The 17,043-nt window shown below is 34.4% G+C and overlaps 2 protein-coding genes across 3 annotated transcripts; both read right to left on the bottom strand.

Annotated features, from left to right (window-relative positions):
• Positions 1–1,738: 1,738 nt before the first annotated feature.
• LOC110624248 (putative disease resistance protein RGA1) lies at positions 1,739–5,065 on the bottom strand. The gene has a single exon (XM_021769359.2). It carries the CDS (start codon positions 5,063–5,065, stop codon positions 1,739–1,741), a length of 3,327 nt encoding a protein of 1,108 aa, XP_021625051.2.
• Positions 5,066–6,374: 1,309 nt separating this feature from the next.
• On the bottom strand, positions 6,375–11,892 carry LOC110623948 (putative disease resistance protein RGA3). Of its 2 annotated transcripts, none has more exons than XM_021768976.2 (2): positions 7,997–11,892; positions 6,375–6,928 (listed from the first exon to the last, which is right to left on the bottom strand). In XM_021768976.2, the coding sequence occupies exon 1, from the start codon at positions 11,586–11,588 to the stop codon at positions 9,366–9,368; it is 2,223 nt and encodes a 740-aa protein (XP_021624668.1). In that variant the 5' UTR covers positions 11,589–11,892; the 3' UTR covers positions 6,375–6,928; positions 7,997–9,365. The 2 variants fall into 2 exon arrangements, with proteins under 2 accessions (XP_021624668.1, XP_021624670.1); XM_021768978.2 differs by having other exon boundaries at positions 8,035–11,892.
• Between the last annotated feature and the right edge of the window lie 5,151 nt (positions 11,893–17,043).

Genomic DNA, 17,043 nt, shown 5'->3' with positions numbered 1-17,043 from the left:
GCTAGTTGGTTCTCTCCGAAATACGTTGAGGGCGCAGCAATTGATTGAACATTTAGGAATAAAGCATTATCATTAACTTCCATTTTAAATATATATATAATTAAAATGCATTCCATATAAAACTAATTAATAAACTTTTTATAAAATTATAAGATTAATTATAGAAAATTTTTAAATAATAAAATATTGAAGTTAAAATTAATAAAAAATCTAGTTAATAAATTTTTTAAAAATTTAAAAATATTTTAATTTATTTTTCAAAATTAAAAATCCACTTATAAATTTTTTTCTCATAATATATACATAACAGTAGATTTTTTAATAATAATAAATTTAACATTTTTATACAAGATTAATATTTTATTATAAAATTTAAAAATCAATAATTTTTTGTTTTTGTTAAAATGGAATAAAATTCACTTAATTGAACTTTTCTAAAACATGTAAGAGCAGTTTTTTTTTTTTTCTATTTTCTTACTGCATCTTCTTCACCCAAAAGTCCATGTTTTAATCCCCCGAATTCAATACTGATATCCGTCAAGGCCAACTCCCAACGGTTATAGCAGGTAACAGTTTCCAAGCGGAAGCAGAGCAGAGCAGATGAGAAATCCTGAATGGAGTTGCTTCCAGTGGCAGTGATAGCCAATTAAGTAGGATTTGAGGCCAATAATAACCAAAAATTTTGATGAGAACTTGATAATGCGATATTGAAGTATTGAATTTGGGGGATTAAAAAATGGGACTGAGTCTACTTGCCTTCAGGTAACCTTTTCTTTTTTTACTTTTGAATTTCTCTGAACTGGTTCAGATGTTCACCTGTTGTGCTATGACGAAATCACTAGCTTTTGGGTTATCCATTTTCCGTTGATGTGTTCCTGTGCATTGATAGATTTCATCTTCGTTTGTGTAAATCAAAGGCTTAGACATAATAATTTAAGATTTTTTACTTATTGTACAACAACTTGCCAATATTTGCTTGGATAATATCGCTAGTGTTCTTGTTCTGTTGGTTTATGTTGAGGATTATCAGCATCCACGAATGAAGAATTTGATATTTTCACAAGAATAGGAATAGCCACTCAGAAAATATAGGGATTGCAAAGCCTTTTTTTTTTCCAGCAGGATTCTGTCTTTGGAAGTTTTATTCATCAATACTATCTTATTTATTTTAACTTCTCTTTTAAAAATATACCATTCTTATCTCTTTTCTAGCTTTCTAGAACAGTATCCTCGCTCATAATTGAGATTTGTTCTCTATATCTGGAGAAAGAAAATTATAGAGTCACAGATAGCAGTGATTGACAAGAAAATTATACAGACAACAGTGTTTGAACAGTACAGGGATAATTGGGATACAAGTAACAAGGGGGACCATACATCAATAAAAGATGGAAAGAAAAGAAATTATTTATCATCATGAGAACGATGTTAATGAAAATGGACAGGAAGTTGGTTGCTTCAGAATAAAATCTAGCTGACTGCTTCATTCAGCTGACTGACCTCAGTTGATCCAATATTTTAGTGTGGAACACGGATTATTTTTGGCCAATTGTCACCAACTTCTTTTTTGCATCTTTCCAAAATTTCAGGACCCTTGAATTGACCGATGCAGAAGAGTATTTAGACGTTTCAGATCTTGTAGCAATTGATTCAGACCAAGCCAATCTGAGATTATCAATTATCACAGTGACTGTGTCTCCAATCCATTCTGGCAAAGCTGTGAGAACAGCACAATACCTCAATGCATTGTTGTGATATGCTGCAACTCTTCAGGCAGAGACAAAACCTGGGAACAGCTTAAGATGGTCAAACTTTGAAGAGCAGAAAGTCGATGCATGTCCTCTGGCAAAGACACGAGATTTCGACAGTTCATGATGGTCAAGTGCTCAAGACATGTGAGATTCTTCAAACTCAAAGGTAATGATGTCAAATTGTCACAATTGTCTATGCATAAACTTCTGAGGGAACTGATACTTCCAATCCCCTCTGGTATAGAAATACAGTGGCAGTGACAAATTTCTAAACTTTCTAAAGCCTTGAAGTGCTGGAAACCTTGTTGGAAAGAGGAGAGCTCTTCACACCTATGAATTTTCAATGACTTGAGAGCATTGAGGTTTCCCAACTCTGATGGCAGAAAACAAAGCCCTGGGCAAGCTATTATCTCCAAAGAAGAAAGGAGAGGATTGTTCACAAAGATCCCTTCTGATGATGGCGAAAACTCTGCTACATCCTCAATGGCAAGAACTGTAAGAGAGGATGCGCTCTTTATGGAATTAAACAGAACTGCACTACACTTCCGTATTTCCAAGTGTTCAAGAGAGGCAAGTAATGGCATTGAAATCAGCTTGGGACATTTCTTGACAATTAATTTGCTCAGCTTAGGGAAGGCATCTTTTCCATCTGGATCAAGCCATTCTTGCAGATTAAGGAAATCACTGAGAACAAGTTCTTCAAGTGAAGGGAACAGTTGCCCACTGGCTTCACCATAGAACTCTGTCCCAATATGCACCAGAGAAGGCATTCCATGCAGGATGAGAGTCTTTAGAAACAAAAGATTCCCTAGGACAGGAAGATAATTGCAATTCGGGCAATCTCTCAAATCAACCTTGGTTAGATTCGGCAGCATCCAATGTGGAAATCTATTTCCTGGATACCCTTTCACAACTAACATCTTCAAATTTTGGTGTGGTTGGAGGCCTTTGGCAACTTCTTCTGCTGCATTAGCATCACTTTGGTGCTGTTCTGATGATCCAGTTGAATGATGCTGTTCTCTTTTCAAGAATGGAGGTTTTGAATCCTCCTGCACTGGATTTAGGATGGATATGTCATGTTTCTCCCCCCAGTATAGTCCTAAAGAATCAAGGTTGTCTTTCTCCATCAAATTGGCATTCTCTGTATCATTTGAAGTATTGACGTTCTCCAAATGTATGATCTTTAACTCACCTTGAAGGTTTAACCTTCCTAGAAACATGAGGTCTAGAAAACCACCAACTACAATTGTTGGCAATATATGTAGCTGAGAAGAGAATCCAGGCTCAAATGTTGAGTTAAAGAATTTCTCATGTTGGGCTGCCCTACTGAAGGAACGTCCGTAATTTTTATACAGTGCATCAAAAGAAGGCGACATGGCAGTCAGTGATTCGCATCCAGTTATATCGAGATGTCTTAGGCTCATCATTTTTGCAATAATAGGCAATTCCTTGAGGTTAATGCAACCACAAAGATTCAAAGTTTGCAAAAATGGCAGTTGTTCGACTGTACCGTAAGGCAAGAACCTGATTGGTGTGTATGAAAGGTCAAGATATCTCAAGCACAGGCAGTTACCAATGGAGTGGACTAGGTAATGAAGGCCAGATGCACTCATATCTAGCACGCGCAAAAATGTGGAAGTTGCAAACAATTGATCAGGAAACTCTGTGGTGTCACCTCCAGGAGACAGTATGAGAGTTCGCAAACGTTTTGCCTTGCACAAAGCTTGATGGATTTCAGGATTCTTAGAATCACAAACCACAGCAGCATGACGAATTTGAGTAAGACTACATGATGGAAGACCTTTCTCTAGAACAATAGAATCATGTCCTGCAACAGATTGTGCAAGGTCGTGAATGATATGGTGCATTCTGTATCCACTTTTGTCACCATTGTCAAAATCTCCTGAATCATGGAAGAAAGACTTCCATATTAAGTCCTGGAAGTACTCTTCGCCAATGTCCTCCAGCGGTTTTCTTGTTCCATCAGATCGAATTAACCCTACTGCCATCCACAATTGGATTAGTTTCTCCTTCTTGATTTCATATCCTTTGGGGAGAATTGAGCAGAAAGCAAAGCAGCGTTTGAGGTGAGATGGTAAAAGAAGGTAGCTGGATTTCATTACAGGTAAAATTTCTTTATGGTATACATCTAATTTCCATAGATCACTGTTTTGAACAAATAACCACTCTCTTTCCTGTTTCTTAAAGCGCATCGAAACACTCATAGTTTTCACTGCTAATGGAATACCTCCACATTTTTTAATGATCTCTTTTCCTATTGGTACAAGGTTCGGATACTTACTTTCTTCTCCTCGTGGGAAAGCTCGATGCTTGAACAACTTCCAGCAATCATCCTCGTCCAGTTCTTTCAAATAGTATGGATAAGTTGGGAAGCTTGTTACAAGTGCAACTTTTTGGTTTCGGGTAGTGATAACTATTTTACTCCCATCCATGCCACCCACGAATACAGGTTTTAGTTTGTCCCATGCCTTCTGATCTTCATTCCAAACATCATCCAACACAACTAAGTACCTTTTCTTGTGCAGCAATGCCCAGAGCTTGGACTGAAGCACATTTACCGCCAAATTTTCACATTTTTCCATTGTTGCAGACTCAATTGCTTCCTTTATTATCCTTACATCAAAAGCATCAGAAACAAAAACCCATAGTTTAACATCAAAATGTTGTGTCACCTCATCATCGTAATACGCTAACTGAGCAAGAGTTGTCTTGCCTAGTCCTCCCATACCGATGATCGGAATGAAGGACAAATTTCCTTTGTTGGTTTCTTCACGTGACAATAACAGTTTTACTATCTCCTCCTTATCCTTGTTTCTTCCATAGATTTCTGATTCAATAACAAAACAGCCTGTTTCCCTCTCATCAAATTGACTAGCTGCTATCATATTACCCTGTTGAAGATTGAAGTTAGAACCCTCTAGTGCTACAGTTTGCAATTCCTGAAGCTTCTTTCTCACCTCATCTGCATCAAATACAATCTTTTTTGCATCAAAGAAGCTGGAAAAATGTGCTTCCTGTGCTTCAGATTTCTTCAGATGTGCTGCAAGCTTGTCAAGCAAGTCTTCAGCATCATAAGCTGCAGCCTTAAGTTTCAACAGCCAAGTTTGGACAGCTTTATTGGTGACATGTTGGTCTTCAGCCTCCTCAAGAACTGCTTGTGCCATTAATAAGGCTTGCTGTAGATTCTGGAAGTTATCTTTGAGATCCCATCTGTCGCCAAGTACTTGCAGGATTGGAGATGCTAATCTGTCGAAGATCACCTGTAGGACTGGAGAAAGGACTATGTCTGCCATTCTGAAACTACGGCAAAAATTAATGGACTGAAGGTAGAAATCATCAACCAACTTCTGGGAAGATTGAAGAGCTGTTACAAAAAAAATAGAATGGCTTAAGAGACACTTAAAATTTCCTAGTTGGTATGAGTAATTTCAATGAGTAATTTCAATGAATGTTGACTTGAATTTCTTTTTTCTTTTTTCAATATACTTACTTTTTTATTAATACATAGCGGGTTTTGTTGACTGCGCAGTCTAATTCCCAGAGCAAATAGGTGGAGAGAAGAAGGGCTCTCTTTCCTGGAAAATAGGCCTGATTTAAGTATGATATCGACTAAGAAAAATGTCATAATTTACCCTAATTTTTTAGATTTTTTTTTTTTGCATCACTTCAAATTATGTTTTTAAAAGGTTAAGGGAGCTTTTTTTTCTTACTGTAAAGTATGTTTAGTTAATTATTAGTATTTTGTTAAAAAAAAAAAGAGTTATTTAATAAATTTTTTATTAAAAAAATGTATATAAAATTGTAAATATCCCTTCTAATAGAAGTTAAAAATTATGTTAGTCAATATCAGTGAACTTTAATTAGGTTTTCAAGAGTATAAATTTCAACTCTATCTCCACCATTCATTTCCCTGACAAGGCCACCCCTCGCTTGTCAATGTTAGTCCTCGCTTGTCAATGTTAGTCCATCAGAAGAGAAGAGGTGAGCATTCGGACGATTCGATTCAAAAATTGAATCAAATTGAATCGATTCTGTTCAATTTAATTTGATTTGATCAGTTTCAATTTTAATAAATTTTTTATTCTTTACACTTTATTTTTAATATTTTAAAATTTAATTAAAATATTTTAATCATTTAATTTCTCTATATTATTAAAAATCGCATATTATTATCACTAATCAGTTTAGTTTAATTTTTTTGATTTTTTTTAATCAAAACCGAACCGAACTGAAATGAATGACATTTCTGAAATTAAAACCCGAACCAATTGAATAAAAAACCGAATCAAATTTTTAAATTAATTCGATTCGGTCAGTTTTTTTTATTTGAACCGAATACCACTCATCCCTAGTCTAAAGTATGACAAAACACCCGAAAAATATAATAATTGAGTGTGTTTTTTTAATAAAAAAAAATCTTATATTTTAAATTCTTATATTTTAATATTTTTTAAATTTATATACTATATTTTTATTATTTATTTCATTAATAACATGCAAATATTTGTCTGGATCCACTCCACCCTGGATCAAGCCACCTCCAGGGTACAAAAGAGTGAGTTTTTATATGAAAAGAAAAAAAAAACAACAGATGAAATCCACTGGATGAAAGAAATAGATGAAATCCACTTCACTATCTCTTGAATTACAGTGAACTTGCCGCACCAGAGAGGAGCATAGCCAAAAGACAGAATGACACATTTGCTAAACGGCCACTCACCAGTTATTATCAAGGTTCAACATATCAGACAACTTGGAACATGAAAATTTCAAAACAGAAAAATGTATATGTGTGATTCAATAGACTAGGAAGAGGAAGGATCTCATGTTGCTAGGGCAATCTACTCAATCCTAAGAACAGCCATTGTTCATTTGCTCAGATTGTGAAGAACAACAATATCGAACCTTGGTTTAAGCATTATATCTCTCAACTCATCCACTCTTTGAAGCTTCAACTACCTACAAACTGCATTATTCTCACTTTCACCATCTTTGGCTTAAGAAAAAACGTCATAGCTGAATGACAAATAAAGTAGTTCGCTCTGAAAATACTCGGGTTCTGCATGAAATCTCAAGATTTGATGCTTGAGCCACTCTACTGGATTTCTATGGTGAAAATCCTTCAGATGAACTGAATTTACAGATGATCTAGTTGCCTGCAACAAATTCCCTTGTCAAGCACAATAATTTCTTCAATCATTATGAAGCATAAGCATACAAGGATTAAGAAAACAAAGAATGCAAGGAGAACAAAAGAAAACATGTCTCAATTTAATAAACTGTCATGAAATGGAGGGTATTATTCGAAACTCACAAAATCCTTTTACATTTCCCTTTTTTTCTTGTCCATTGTTTATGAGTTACTGCAGATATTTTATTACTGAAAACTGCAATTAGGTAAAAGAAACATCAATATAACATTGAATTGACAAAGCTCACATATGGCAGGAGAAAAGGATGGGGAAAAAGGTTCACATATGAAAAAATTCACAGCAAAACAAAAAAAAAATTCTGGAAGCAAATGCAAAAATCTATGCACTAAACATGACTGTAATGAATAGTTGCCATGTTGCATATTTACTTTTTGAAAGAATCCATATGTGCTCATATCAAATATATTTTCTCATCTATGTTGTCATTCTCATTCCTAGCTTTTGTTTGGTTGCTCAGAATGTTGAAACAATATCCAACTGTTTGGATTTACAAGACAACGTTCAGTGTTGTTCTTTATTCCAAAACACTACCATGACCAAACAAGTACAACGTTACATGGCGTTATGCAATTTTAAAGAATTGCATTGTGTGCCATTTAAAGTATGAATTCCTATCCATAAGATCCTAGGCTGCAGCATACATGAAAATAGATAAATAATGCCTGCCTTGTAATGCAGGCAGTTAAGAATCCAAACTACAAAGAAATTTTCTTTTTCCTGTGCATATCCCTATGTAGGTTTCTGGATGACTAACAACAAGTAGTGGAACAGGTAAATACATCATGGAATATGAGAGAAAAACTTCCAAACCAATTATTACAACTAGATAAAAATAGAAGACATCAAGCATCATTTATTCTTTTCATGGTCTAATGCACAAGGAATTATGTTTTAACTAGATAAACTAACACTACAATAAGGTGAGTGAAAGCAACAAAAAGAAAAAAAAAAAGAAAGAAAGAAATATAAGTGAAAAATATTGAATAATGGTGATAGAGTACAATAGCTTACTCAAAAATGGCAAGACGTTGTTTCAAGCAGAGAGCTACCTGATTCACTGGACTTCCCAACCTCAGGTGATCCAATATATTTATATGGAACATGGGCTATTTTCGGCCAATCTTCACCAACCTCCTCCCTACACCTTTCTTCAATCTTAGGACAAGCTTGAATAGAGAGATGTTGTAGAGCATTGAGAAGTTTCAGACTTTCTGGCAACTGTTTTAGATTTTGACAGTCAGAGATTATTAAAGATCTGAGAGAAACAATGTCTCCAATCCATTCTGGCAAATCCATCAGCCCCGGTAAACTCCCAATTTCCAAGCAATCCAGTGTTGTTACATACTTTAATTCTTCAGGCAAAGATAAAATCTGAGGACAGCTTAAGATAGTCAAACTCCGAAGAGCAGAGAGGTGAAGCATATCCTTTGGCAAAGAAACAAGACTTGGACAATACATGATGGTCAAGTGCTCAAGACACATGAGATTCTGCAGACTCATTGATAAAGAAGTCAGATTGATGCAGTTCTCAATGGACAAGCTTCTAAGAGAACTCAGACATCCAATCCCATCATCTGGCATGGAAACTATACTGTGGCAATCAGTAACCTCCAACAACTCCAAAGCCTTAAGGTTCTGCAAACCTTGTGGCAGCGAGGAAAGTTTTTCACACCAGCGAATTTTTAGTGACTTGAGAATCTTGAGGCTTCCCAATTCTGATGGCAATGAACAAAGTTTGTGGCAAGATATAATCTCCAGAGAAGTAAGGGGGCTGTTTGCAAGAAACTCTCCTGGGAAAGATACCAAACCTTCTACTTTCTCAATTGCAAGATATTTAAGGAAGGATAAACTTTCAACGAAATTAAATAGAATTGCACTGCAATCCCGCAGTTCCAAATGCTGAAGAGACAAAATTAAGGGCATTGCAGTCAGCTTGGGGCATTTCTTGACAACAAACTTTCTTAATATAGGGAATGAACCTCTGCCATTTTCATAAAACCATTCTTCCAAATTAGGGAAATTGATGAGTTGAAATTCTTGAAGTGAAGGAAATGGTCTTTTGACGTCTTCACCATAGAATTCTCTTCCAATTCCCCTGATGGAGGGCATTCCATGAAGGGCGAGTCTTGAAAGCAATGGCAGCGACCCTAGGACAGGAAGACAAATACATCTTTCACAGTTGGTTAAATGAACCTCAGTCAGATATGGCAGTTTCCAATTTGGAAATCTTACTCCTGGATATCCTTTCACAACTAGTACTTTCAAATTTTGGTGGGGTTGGAGGCCTTCAATAACTTCTTCTGCAACGTCAGCACTAAGTTGATGCCCTTCCGATGGTATAATTAAGCGATGCGGCCTTCTTCCTTGGAGCGTTGTTTTTTTAGTCTGACTCATCAGCATTATTTCCCCAGCAGAGCCCCAAGGACTCGAGGTTGTCTTTCCTAACCAAATTGGCACTTCTTGCATCATCTGAACTAAGCACATTCTCCAAATGTCTGATTGTTAGCTCACCATGAAGATTTAGCTGTCCTAGAAATATAAGGTCTAGAAAACCACCAACCACAATTGTTGGCAGTGTCTGGAGCTGATTAGACTGTCCAGGTATATAGCTCAAATAGAAGATTTTTTCATATTTATCACTGCTGCTGGAGGAGCATCCAAACTGTTGATAAATTTTAGCAAAACTAATTGACATTGTGAACAGTGATTCACATCTAGTTACATTAAGATGTCTTAAGCTCAGCATCTTTGCAATGTTAGGCAATTCCTTAAGATTATAGCAACTATATAAATTGAGAGTTTGCAAAAATGGCAGTTCTTCAATCTTAAAATCCAAGGTGATGATAGATGCGTAAGACAGATCAACGTATCTCAAACAAAGCAAGCGACCAAATCCATAAAGCTCAAAGGCAGAGGCATTAACATCTAAAACCCTCAAAAATGGAAAATTATAGAACACCTTACTACCATCGTCTCTGGTGTTGCCTCCTGGAAACAATATGAGAGTCCGCAAATGTTCTGCTTCATATAAAGCTTCAGGAATCTGGGGAGACCTAAAATCAATGATTACAGATGCATGGCGAGTTTGTGCAAGATTATTTGATGTAAGGCCTTGGTCTACTATAACAGACTCTTTCCCAGCAACAAATTTTGCAAGATCATGAATAATATCAAGCATTTTGTATCCACTTGTGCCACTACCATCAGCATCTCCTGCACCCTGAAAGAAGGACATCCACAATAAATCTTGGAAGTAGTCCTCTCCAATGTCCTCTGGACGTTTTCTAGCTCCATCTGATTGGATTAATCCTTCTGCCATCCACATTCGGATTAACTTGTCTTTCTTGATTTCATATCTTTTAGGGAAGATTGAGCAGAAGGTAAAGCAGCGTTTAAGGTGTGATGGTAAATGAAAGTAACTCAATCTCAAGGCAGGTAAAATTCCAGTGTGATGTATGTCCAAATCCCAAAGTTCACTGTTCTGGACGAACAACCATTCTCTTTCTTCTCTTTTGAAGCGCATCAAACTTCCCAAAGTTTTTGCTGCTAATGGTACACCCCCACATTTCTTGATAATCTTCTTTCCAATTTCTAAGAGGTTTGGATACTTACCTTCCTCCCCTTGTAGAAAAGCTCGACTTTTGAACAACTTCCAGCAATCTTCCTCAGCCAAACCTTTCAAATAATATGGATTAGTTGGGAAGGTCGTCATGAATGCCACTTTTCTACTGCGGGTAGTGACAATGATTTTACTCCCATCAATGCCAACCCTGAAGATGGGTTCTAGCTTGTCCCACTCTTCATAATCTTCAATCCAAACATCATCCAACACAATTAAGTACCTCTTTTTGTGCAATAATGCCCAGATCTTAGACTGAAGTACATTCATTGCAAAACTGTCACATTTATCCATAGTTGCAGACTCAATTATTGCCTTCATTATCCTTTTCACATCAAAATCATCAGATACAAAAACCCATATCTTAACATCAAAATGTCTTGTTACCTCCTCATCATTATGTACTAACTGAGCAAGAGTTGTTTTACCTAGTCCTCCTATTCCAACAATCGGAATAAAGCATACATTCCCATCATTGGACAATAGAAGTTTGACAATCTTCTCCTTATCTTCCTTCCTTCCATAGATTTCTGATTCAATAATAAAAGGGCCTGTTTCTCTTCTATTAGATTGCACAATGCCCTGTCTTAAATGGAATTTTGAACCCTCCACCGCAGAATTTTCTAGTTCTTGAAGCATGAATCTCAGTTTTTCTGCATACACCAATTCGTTTTTTCCGATGAAGCTGAAAACCCAATTGTTTCCCACTCTTTCAGACATGGTTATATGAGATGCGATTTCATCAAGCAGGTCCTCAGCATGATAAGCTGCATCCTTAAGCTTTGACAACCAAATTCTGACAGCCTTATTGGTTTCTTGTTGGTCTTCTGCATCTTCAAGAACAGCTTGTGCCATTAACAACGCATTTTGCAGGTTCTGGAAGTTATCCTTGAGACCCCAAATATCAGCAGCCTTTTGTAGAACTGGGGAAGCTAGTCTATCAAAAACCACCTGCAGAACTGGAGATAAAACTATGTCCGCCATTAAAGCAGTATCGCAATTCACAAGTATTGAAGAATTGCAGAAAGATCAGCTTCCGGAATTAAGCTTATTGGAAATTTCAAGAGCCCCTTATAGCAGGCAGTAGATTAAAAAACAAAAGATGTGATTTTTCTTCTGTTGATCTCAAAGTGAAGGTCTATCTGCTTCAATAATCTTTTTCAATTACCTAAAGTCGATTCTTGTAGAAAAGACAAAATTGAAAGACTACACCTCTTACGAGTCAGCATGATGAGACATTTGAGGCATTGATGAAGTCTTCTCGGAAGAATTACCGTTTGGCTCTCCAAGCCTAGGGGAAAATAAATAAATAATGGCTTATTTATAAAATAAGTCTATTTTTTTATTTGTTTATTTTATCTTTTATTTTATTATTACAGTTAATTAATATTAATCTTAAAAAAAAAGTAAAAAAAAAAATATTATGTATGTGTTACTCACTTTTAATTTAGAGATTGTAGTTTAATTATTTTTTAAAATAATTTTAACTTATTTGAAATTAATACAAATAATGTCAGGTGCTATTTATTTATTTATTTAAAATATTAATTAAATATACTCTAAAAATATTTAATTCTTATTATATATGATATAATTGTAACAAATTCAGAAGATAAAATTAGTGTTGTACAATCGATCGATTCGGTTTCAAATCGAATCGAACCGAAAAAACTGAAAACTGAATTATAAAAATATTAAAAATTGAAAAAACCGATTATAAAAATATAACCAAATTGAATTAAACTGATAAAAATCGGTTCGGTTCGGTTTGATTCGATTCAAACTGAAATCTGTAATTTTTTTTAATTTTTTATTTTTAATTTCAGTAAAATAATTTAATAAATATTTCACATAAATTTATCAATAAATATTATTTGAATACATAATACTAATACTTAAAAAATCCATAAAAATCTATATAAATTTTAAAAATATATGAAAAAATCAGTATTTCTATGTATAAAATTAGTTTTTTAATTTTTCGGTTATTTAATACGTTTAAACCGAATCGAACCGAAAACTAAATAAATTGAAAAATATTAATTAAATCGAATCGAATCTTCCAATTAATCAAACTATTAAACCGAAATTAATCGATTCGATTCAATTTTTTAATTCAGACCGATTTATGCTCTCCCTAGATAAAATCTTATCATCTAAAATTAAAGGTTTAATTTATAACCATTTTAAATATAAATTTTTTATTTTTATGTGAAATAAATCTAAATTTAATTATTATAATATCAAAGTCGTTAGCTCTCATCCAGATTCAGATAACAATTCTCGCGGTGAACAATAAAATTTAAAAAAAAAAATAAACAGCAAATTAAAAAATAAACACCACCGACCATTTTTAATGAAAATAAATCAGAAAGAATGGAGGCTATTGTTGCCAAAAACAGGAGAGGAATATAAATAAATTAAAGAAAAAATAAAAAAGAAAAGAAAACAAGAAAATTAAAGTAAAAAATAGAAAAAATCAAGGGAGAACCCAAAAACAAGACGCTTTTTTTTTTTCTTTCCTCTTCAAAATATTAATTAATTTTTCGAGAACAGTTGTACACTCAACGGTAGAGGCGAGTATTCGATCAGTTCAATTTAAAATTAAATCGAACTGAATAAATTGAAAATCGAAATTTTAGTATTTATGAAAATCGAATCAAATCGATTTTAGTTAGAAATCGAATCGAATCGGTCTGATTCGATTCGATTCAGTTCGGTTTGATCGATTTTAATTTTTAATAATTTTTTTATTTTTTATACTTTATTTTTAATATTTTAAAATTTAATTAAAATATTTTAATTTTAATATAATTTAATTTCTCTAGAAAATTAAAAATAATATATTATTATCATTAATCAATTGGGTTCAGGTTTTTCTATTTTTTCTTATTAAAATCAAATCGAACCGAAATAATTAAAATTTTTATAATTAAAAATCGAACCGAATCGAATTGAATAAAAAATCAAATTAAATTTTAAAACTAATTCAGTTTGATCAATTTTTTCAGTTTGAACTAAATATTGAATAAATTTTAAAATTAATTTAATTCGATTAATTTTTTCGATTTAAACTAAATCATGCCACTCTACTCAAATTTTTAGATTTTACTCTCAACTTTTCTACGTCTGTACCTTAGCTCCTGAAAAAAAAAAAAAAAAAAACAACGGTACCAGACAATTTCTCTAATTTGAGGGTATGTATGATTGTTAGGATTTAGAGCTGAATGGAAGAAAATCAATAAAAAATTTATACAGAATCAAATTTATACATAATTTTAATTTTAGGAATGACTCTTACTAATATTCAACTAAACGAGTATTAAATCATACCAATTAAAATCATTATGAGATTTTTTGTCCACTAACCGATACATTAACTCATCCCTTCTTTTCTTTCTAATCTGTTACCTTTTTTTTTTCAAAAACTTTTTCTTTTCTTGATTTCATTATAAAGAGGTCAAAGGCCAATATGTTGTCGGATTGTTAAGCTGAAGCACCATTGCTTGATAGCTTGAGTCGAGGACTTGGAAATGAAGATCCACTTGTTGTACTATTGTTTTTTTATAATTAATTGGGTTATTGTAGTGATTGGGTTTCTGTTGATGAAATGTTTGATTAATTGAGATTCTATTGTAAAATTGATTGATATTGATGATTTAGGGGGAGTTTTACTCAATTTTTGAGGAAGTTTCTATGGTATGGTGATTCTGTGAATTGCATTTACTTATTGGTTTTATCGATTCAGTTTGATAGGTTTAAGTGCTATTTTTGGTTTGATTCAATTTGTAAAAATAAATATTTTTATTTTTTCAGTTCATTTTGTTTCAGTTCAAAACTGAATTGACTCATTGTACACCTCTAATCTCATCCGAGTCTTGAGCAATATAAAGCTTGAGAGGAGCTTCTCAAGGGCCAGTTTGCAAGAGGAGACCTTTTAAAGGATGCCAAAGACTTGGGAAGAATAATCCCATGCCCATTCTAAAGGAAATGGCAAAGTTGAATATGAGGAGTCCTCGGAAGAAACTCCAATGAGTGTGGATTGAAAGCTAGTGTGAGTTGTCCAGAGATATCAAAAGGAGCATGAGAAAGAGTATGACTTGGGTGATGTCCTGCTCTTATCCGAGGAAATCCTAACAAAAACCTTCTTGTTGAAATTTAAGTTATCCAGTTTGGACAAGTATAATAGAACTTTGAATCCTAAGAGTCATTTAGCCATTTTTAGAACTACGATGCAGCTGCAAGACGTCAATGACTTTGTCATATGACAAGTCTTTCCATCTACCTGTATGGCCCAAAAATGATACTAGTACCTCAACTCAGATTCTATTAATAACTTTACTCAGCTTGCTGTAGGCATTAAATTTAAATTCATTATATGCAAACCTTTTAAGAAACTCTTCTCTGACCTCTGAAAGATCTGTCAAGGTGAGGGTGAGTTTCTAAGGAGCTTTATTTGACGATTCAATGTTGAGGCTATACAAGTAGAGGATTTTGAATCATAAAGATAGCTTGGAAGCATTAAAAAAAAAAAAGAACCAAGAACATAAAGTTCATGGATTCCCTAATAAAGAATATGGCGGTCACTTATCAGCAGCTGATAGATAAGGCCCAGAAGTACATATAACTGGATCACGAAATACAAGCACTGAGAGAGGACAAGAGGACGAGTCAGAATAAGACCTAGAAATTAAACAGGTGAAACCATGAAAGTGAAAGGGAAAGTTATCCAGTGTTGCGAGGCAGGGATGGTCGAGGCAAGTACAGAAATTATACCCTTCTAAATGACTAATGAACATATATATTAATATGGATAAAAAAAATGACAAAGAAGTCAGATAGCTTGTCAAGCTAAACCTAGACTGACTCGCGGTTGTCGAGGCCGGTCAAAAATAACATTTTTTGTTATTAACAATTTTACAATTGTAGATAGTTGCAAAAGGATCGAATCCACAGGGAATTGATACTTACTTATTTTTCTTGTTAAGACCAAGTACATAAAAGACAATAATATAAAAAGAGGGGTTTTGAGATTGTTGAGTTAAACTAGAATTAAAAGCAATCAAGTAAAGTAAAGAATAAAGTAAAGAGAAATCAATAATGAGAAAAGCCTAGTTGAAGAGTTGGATCCACTTTAGTTGTTGGGATTGATCATTGACACAAAGATTCTTTTATTTGATTCAATAAATTAGTTATGGAGGTGGAAGACGCTTCTCACCAACCAAATCCCTCCTTAAGCATACATTAATTAGAGAACGTCCTGTAATTAATCACTAACCAACAAGTTGTCAAGGAACGTCCTTGGGCCTTAGGCAACAAACAACTGTCAATTGCGTTAAGAGATAAAGAGACCTAATTCTAGCTACCCAAACGCATGGTGACATTGCTAGATTATGCAATTTCCTAGATTTTTACACCAAGGGTTACTTGTATTTGAATAATTCAAGCAATTACGGACTTCAAACTATCCAAACTAACAAATTATCACTTTGCAATCAAGAATCAATGGGCCATATTGATCTAAATAACAAAGCAATAATAGAATTCAACATCAAATTGCATAAATATTGATAAATAAAATATTAACATAACATGTTCAGATCTCCCAATCCATAAACAACCAAAGTTTCACCTTATTCTTCAACTAGAAAAAGAGTTTCAGCCACTCATGGCTGAAACTAATACAAAAATAAAAGAAAGAAAGCAAAAAAGGAGGGGAGAAGGGCTAGCGCAAGGGGTGCGCAGCTACTGGAGTGGTTCTGCCGAGAATGTGTGTTGATTCCCAGACGCCAAGATGCCTCTTCGGCTGGTTTGCTGGTCCTTTTATAGGTTGGATTGGCTGCCCTAGGGTTTTCTTGTTGAATTGGGACTCCTTTTCCTATTTGGACTTGTATTCTTGGAGGGTATTTTTGTCTTTTTGATTTTTGGCTTCCCAAATATGTAGGAGAGATTGCTGAGGTGGAATTATATGTTGCTGAGCTGTCCCACGTGATTGGAGTGCAACAAGACTCGTGTTTGACTTGGTCTTCAAATTCTGCAGATCTGCTGGTTTTCTGGTTGCTGGTGCTATTTGCCCGACATTGTTTAGGCAAACAGGTTGTCTGTCGTGGCTGTTGTCCGCGTGCCTAGTCCTTGTCTCTGTCTTGCTTCGCTGTTTGCCCAAACAGTCTTGGACAAACAGTCTGGTCAGTCAGTTCATCAGTTTTCTCCTTCATTTCAACTTCACTTTGGTTTGGGCAAACAAATTAGGCAAACCATGCTTGTGCAGTCTTGCTCTCTTTTGGGCAGATTTAAGACCATTTTTGCCAAATTACCATTTTACTCCATTTTCTGCAAAATAAGATCAAAACTACAAAATTAGGCAGAAAATGTGTAAATCAACATAAATATCAATATGGAAAATGGGTCTAAATTTGGCTCTATCAAATATCCCCACACC

The sequence above is a fragment of the Manihot esculenta genome, chromosome 10 (genome assembly GCF_001659605.2).
Source record: "Manihot esculenta cultivar AM560-2 chromosome 10, M.esculenta_v8, whole genome shotgun sequence".
NCBI classification, from domain to species: domain Eukaryota; kingdom Viridiplantae; phylum Streptophyta; class Magnoliopsida; order Malpighiales; family Euphorbiaceae; genus Manihot; species Manihot esculenta.
The sequence above is the reverse complement of the archived record's forward strand: the minus strand, read 5'-3'. Positions and strand labels throughout refer to the sequence as shown.

What these genes read in the sequence shown, in the direction of transcription:
- LOC110624248 (XM_021769359.2), bottom strand. Translation starts at nt 5,065, where the DNA reads ATGGCAGACATAGTCCTTTCTCCAGTCCTACAGGTGATCTTCGACAGA.
- LOC110623948 (XM_021768976.2), bottom strand. Translation starts at nt 11,588, where the DNA reads ATGGCGGACATAGTTTTATCTCCAGTTCTGCAGGTGGTTTTTGATAGA.